The sequence below is a fragment of the Nicotiana tabacum genome, chromosome 7 (genome assembly GCF_000715075.1).
Source record: "Nicotiana tabacum cultivar K326 chromosome 7, ASM71507v2, whole genome shotgun sequence".
In the NCBI taxonomy this organism is placed as follows: Eukaryota; Viridiplantae; Streptophyta; class Magnoliopsida; order Solanales; family Solanaceae; genus Nicotiana; species Nicotiana tabacum.
In genome coordinates, this window is record NC_134086.1 from 19550696 (window position 1) to 19557052 (window position 6357).

General features: G+C 43.1%; 1 protein-coding gene across 1 annotated transcript; it reads left to right on the plus strand.

The window, feature by feature from the left end:
* Positions 1 to 4317: 4317 nt before the first annotated feature.
* LOC107800211 (uncharacterized) lies at positions 4318 to 4803 on the plus strand. The gene has a single exon (XM_016623363.2). The coding sequence runs from the start codon at positions 4318 to 4320 to the stop codon at positions 4801 to 4803; it is 486 nt and encodes a 161-aa protein (XP_016478849.2).
* The last annotated feature ends 1554 nt before the right edge of the window (positions 4804 to 6357 follow it).

Sequence of the window (6357 nt, forward strand, 5' to 3'; positions counted from 1 at the left end):
ATAGCCCGAGGGGCTGGTGTTGTTCCATGTTGTTACCCGAGGGGCTGATTCTGTTGGTATTGTGCCCGAGGGGCGGTTCTTATGTGTTTATCTCTTCTAGCCGCCAGTCATTTAGTTGTTTAACTGTTAAAAAGGTATTTTAAAGAAGCTTATTTTGAACTAAGGCGACTTTATATGTTTTCACTATTTTTTTGCATTTTACTGGTTTTACTCTACCTATATATAGCATGTTGTTGTATTTTTACGTGATTTCTTATCACCCAATCTTCATTTATTGTTATTACTCACTGAGTTGGAGTACTCACTTTACTCCCTGTACCCTGTGTACAGATTCAGGCGCTTCAGGTCCTGCTAGCGAAGGTTGATAGCTTCCAGCAGATTCTTGGAGTCCACTAGGTAGCTGCTCGGCGTTCGTAGCCCAGTGTCTCTCCCTCTTATCATTATTTCTTTCCCTTGTCCTAGTCATGTAATATGTTTTGTAGACTCTTTCAGACTTGTAGTTTTATGGTAGATGCTCATGACTGGTGACACCTCGATGTCGGGCTGTGTTGGTTTTATTTCCGCAAATTGAACTGTTTCACTGCTTATTTTGGGATTCTTATTGTGTTAAAGACTTAAATTGTGTATTTTAATTGTTAAAATGAATTGGGTGTTGTGTCGGTTGGCCTTGTCTTCACGATATGCGCTATTACGACCAGGTCCGGGTTTAGGGTCGTAATATCAATAACTATAAATTTAGCATCAAAATCAAAGAAAATCTCAAGAACTTTCAAAGTTTCAAATTTTACAACTAAGGTTCCGAATCACGTCATATGACCTTCGTTTCATTCCAAATTTTACAAGCTCAACTTAAATCGCATATAAGACAAGTACTGGGCTCCGGAACCAAAATACGGGCCCAATACCATCAAATTACAACAAATTCAAATTTCTAAAAACTCTTATAATTTCAGTTAAATAATTTTCTTCAAAAATTCATTTCTCGGACTTGGGACCTCGGAATTCGATTCCGGGCATACGCCCAAGTCCCATATTTTCCTACGAACCCTCCGGGATTGTCAAATTACGGGTCCGGGTCCACTTACCTAAAATATTGACCGAAGTCAACTTAAATTTATTTTAAATGTAAAATTTATTATTTTTCCCAGATTTTCACATAATAACTTTTCGGATACACGCCCGGACTGCACACACAAATTGAGGTAAGAGAAAAAGGAGGTTTTAAGGCCTCAGAATATATAATCGATTTGTAAAATAAGTGATGACCTTTTAGGTCGTCACAGTAGTTTAAACACTGTTTTCTGAAATCTTTTAGGACTTTTTGTCTTGTAATGTTAGGTTTCAGGCTGGTAGGATAAAGACATACTTATAGTGACTTTTTTTTCCAGCTATTGGAGCAACATATTTCCTGAAGTTTAGGGGCAATTTTCATCCCCCCCCCCTCTTTATTTTTTATAACTGCTATATACGCTGGATGTTTTCTTCATATATGATAACAAATATTCACATATACACCACTTCACATCTTTCCTTATCTATTGTCAATATAATTTTTTTAGAGCTCTATTTTTGAGTTTCTAGCTAAAAAAGAACAATTATGGAGAAGTAATTATAGACATATGTATATCTATAATTTACTGGTTAAAATTGTGGTGTGATAAGAAAGAAAGGTTTAGAGGCTTCAAAGGTAGGTATTAGGGATAATTCTTTTTGAGTTTGATTGATTTATATATATATATATATATATATATATATATATCTTTAATAGATTATTGTTTCATTGTAGTTTTTAAATTCACAACATAAGATCTCTTCATTCTTTCAAGTATTAACTGTTTTCCCCTTTAATCACATAACTTCCAGGTAACGTTAGATATAATACTTAGTACTATATTTACCGAAATAAGAACTTTTTTTGTTTTAAGAATCTATTTTTTTTTATAGTCATTGGACTTTTGCATTTGGTGCTACCAAAGCATCAAAGAATACTTTACTGCTTAAGGATGCTGTATCTTCCCAGCCAAATGACCTGAATCTTTAATACAAAAGACAATGTTAATATGTTAGAGTACTAAAGATCAAGTAAAACAACTAAAAGACAAAAAAAGTACAGTAAATAAAAATAAATTACAACAATTAAAGTAAAGACAAAGTACAGTACTTTAACAAGTGAAATATTTACACTTGGGGATTGCTTCTTCAATAGACAAAAACACATTCTACCCACAAAGCTTCCCAGTAGTTGCTTTAAGACATACAGACAACATTTACTATCCCCAAAATACTTCCAACCAAGTACTAACCAAAAGCACAATATTAAAGATAGTTATCAATATATTTACAATATTAACAAAGCAAAACATTAAAAATAGCTTACCAACTATAGTATTATATATATTAAGCAGTGAAATCATGAATTCTTTTCTTAGGACTCCTTTTTCATACTTTCCTCCCCCATACTTAAGCGCTTCATCCTCCCGGATGAAGTCGCCACTTTAGATGAAGCTATTTTCCCTTGTCGCTCCCCTCTCCTCACTGGGACATTAGTAAAGTTTGTGTAGGACTCTCACAAGACTCCCTTAAGAAGACTCTCTCTAACCCCCTTTCTCTCTCCCCGCTAGTCCCCCTCTTTTTCGCCTTTTTCGTCTACTGTAAATCCTCCGGCGTGACCGCCGGCGCCGGAAATCAAAAGTATGCTACCCTCTCTCTCTCCCTTTCCCCCCTCCCTTCCCTCTTCCCCATCCCTTCTCTCTCCTTCCCCCGTTTTCTATTTTTGCATCTTCCCTGCGTCAGTCATCACCGGAGTTATCCGGCTGGCGACTGGTCTTTCTCTTCCTCTCCCCTTTCTTTTCTTTTATTCCCCTAAGCCCTCCTCTCTTTCCCTGCAGTTCGAGTCCCCACCCCTTCTTGTGTTCAAACTTTAGTTCCCAAAGCACAAACCCTAGCAACCCGTCGGCGACCTCTTGCCGGCGAACACCCTCTCCTTTTGAGTCTGTCCAGGTCGCCTGTACCCCCACCCCCTTACTCTCCTTTGTGTTGGATACCTAGACTCGTCAACCATCTCCGTTGCTTTCGGCGGCGGTTTTCTACATAGTTTAGTTGGACAACCCGAGCTGTCGTGGAACTAAGTTGGTGCAGCGGCGACAGGTTGACAACCCACCCCCCTCCCCTATTGTTTTTGTGGTGGTTGTGTGCGATTTTGCAGGGAACTAGTTGCATCGAGACGAGCACGAGCCGTACAAACAAGCAAGCGGAGCATTCTTGGTTAGTAGGTGCAAAGGCTGGTGAGATTTGGAAGGACGCACGCGGATTCCGTGACCTCGGGTGTGCACTAGGTCATATCTTCAGGTTGTTCCAATCGGGAGTTGGTACCTCCCTCTTTCCTGTTTATCTCTTTATGATAGTTAAATTCTGCCTATCTTGTTAGCATTACTTTAAGCATATTATTAGCGCATTTGTAGTTGCTACTTGTTACCTTCTAGTTGGCCGTTATTCTATGCTAGTGCTTGTTCGTAGTCTATCGTGGCTGTGGTTTGGGATGGTAGAGTAAGGTCATGTCCTCAGGGGGTGAGGAGGGGGTTAGAGGATAGTACGGGAGGCAATGAGGGTAAGGGGAGAAAGGGATCTTGTAGGTTGAGGATCGGGTCATGGAATATAGGCACGCTGACGGGTAAGTCTATTGAGCTGGCGAAGATTCTATAGAAAAGAAGAGTAAATATAGCTTGTGTCCAGGAAACAAGGTGGGTAGGGTCGAAGGCGAGGAATGTGGACGTGTATAAGCTGTGGTACTCTAGAGTCGTGAGGGGTAAGAATGGAGTGAGAATCTTGGTGGATAGGGACCTTAGAGAGTCGGTGGTTGAGGTTAGGCGGGTGCATGACAGACTAATTTTTATTAAGTTGGTGATTGGTTAGTGCACCCTCAATGTCGTTAGTGCCTAAGCGCCGCAAGCGGGCTTGGATGAGGAGGTTAAAAGGCGCTTCTGGGAGAGTTTGGACGAGGTTGTGCATAGTATTCCACCCACTGAGAGGTTATTTATAGGAGGGGATTTCAATGGCCACATTCGGCCGGTTGTTGGTGACTATAGCGAGGTGCATGGTGGCTTCAGCTTTGGGGATAAGAACGGAGGAGGTTCCTCGCTGTTGGATTTTGCTAAGGCTTTCGAGCTGGTGATTGTGAACTCGAGTTTTCCGAACCGAAGTTCGATTGTGAAAACTCAAATTGATTACCTCCTCTTCAGAAGGTGTGATAGAGGGTTGTATAGGGATTGCAAGGTTATCCCGGGTGAGACCCTCGCGACCCAGCATAGGCTCTTGGTAATGGACGGAGGTATTACGATAAGGAGGAAGAAGAGGTATGCTCGTGGTCAACCGAGGATTAGGTGGGGAGCCTTAACTAAGGATAAAGCCCAAGTGTTTGAGGGGAGGTTATCGGCTATGGGAGCATGGAAGAGTAGTGAGGACGCCAGCGCTATGTGGGCTACGACGGCGAACTGCGTTAAGGAGGCGGCAAGAGAGGTGCTAGGGATTTCGAAGGGTCACTCTGGGAGGCACCAAGGCGACTGGTGGTGGAATGACATAGTCCAAGGCAAAGTGGAGGCGAAGAAGGAAGCGTATTTGAAGTTGGTAGGGAGCACATGCGAGGAGGAGAGGAGAGCGAATAGAGAGGGGTACAAGGTAGCAAGAAAGGAGGCTAAGCTAGCGGTCACAGAGGCTAAGAATGCAGCATTTGGCCGACTGTATGAGGAATTGGGGAAAATGGCGGGGATAAAAAGTTGTTTTGATTTGCTAAAGCGAGGGAGATGAAGGCTCGGGATCTGGATCAAGTGAGGTGCATCAAAGACGAGGACGGTAGAGTCTTGATGGGGGAGTCCCAGATTAAACAGAGATGGCATATGTACTTTCAGGGTCTTTTAAATGAGGAAGGGGACCGTAATATAGTGCTAGGGGATCTAGGGCATTCAGAGAGTCTCTGAGACTTTGGGTATTGTAGGCGTATTAAGTTGGAGGAGGTCGTGGGGGTTGTGCGTAAGATGAGTCGGGGCAGAGCGACCAGGCCAGATGAAATTTCGGTTGAGTTCTGGAAGTATGTGGGTAAAGCAGGCTTGGAGTGGTTGACTGGGCTATTTAATGTTATTTTCATGACTAAGAGGATTCCAGATGAGTGGAGGTGGAGTACAGTGGTTCCATTGTACAAGAACAAAGGTGATATTCAGTGTTGTAACAACTATAGGGGTATCAAGTTACTAAGTCATACCATGAAAGTTTGGGAGAGGGTGGTGGAGGCGAGGGTGAGGAAAATAGTGTCTATATCTGACAACCAGTTTGGGTTCATGCTGGGACGCTCGACCACGAAAGCTATCCATCTTATTAGGAGGTTGGTGGAACAGTACAAGTATAGGAAGAAAGATCTGCACATGGTGTTTATTGACTTAGAGAAAGCGTATGACAAGGTCCCTAGGGAGGTGCTATGGAGGTGTCTGGAGGTAAAAGGTGTGCCGATAGCTTATGTTAGAGTGATCAAGGACATATATGATGGAGCTAAGACTAGGGTAAGGATTGTGGGAGGCGACTCGGAGCATTTCCCAGTTTTTATGGGGTTACACCAAGGATCAGCGCTTAGCCCATTCTTATTTGCCTTATTAATGGATGCACTAACACACCATATTCAAGGGGAAGTGCCATGGTGTACGTTATTCGCTGATGACATAGTACTGATTGATGAAATGCGGGACGGTGTTAATGAGAGGTTGGAGGTTTAGAGACAGGCTCTCAAGTCGAAGGGTTTCAACGCCGAGTTGAGGGAAGTAGGCATGGATGTGAGGCTTGGATCACAGTTCATCCCCAAGAGAGGTAGTTTCAAGTACCTTGGGTCGGTTATTTAAGAGGATGGAGAGATTCACGAGGACAGCACTCACCGCATAGGAGTGGGGTGGACAAAATGGAGGCTAGCATTTGGAGTCTTATATGACAAGAAAGTGCCACCGATACTCAAAGGTAAGTTTTATAGGGCGGTGGTTAGACCGGCCATGTTGTATGGGGTAGAGTGCTGGCCAATTAAGAACTCTCATATCCAGAAGATGAAGGTAGCTGAGATAAGGATGTTGAGGTGGATGTGCGGGCACACTAGGATAGATAAGATTAGGAATGACGATATTCGGGAGAAGGTGGGTGTGGACTCTGTGGAAGACAAGATGCGGGAAGCGAGGCTCAGATGGTTTGGGCACGTGTGGAGGAGAAGCTTGGATGCTCCGGTGAAGAGGTGTGAGCTGCTGGCTTTAGTGGGTTCGAGAAAAGGTAGAGGACGACCTAAGAAGTATTGGGGAGAGGTGATCAGGCAAGATCTAGCACGATTGCAGA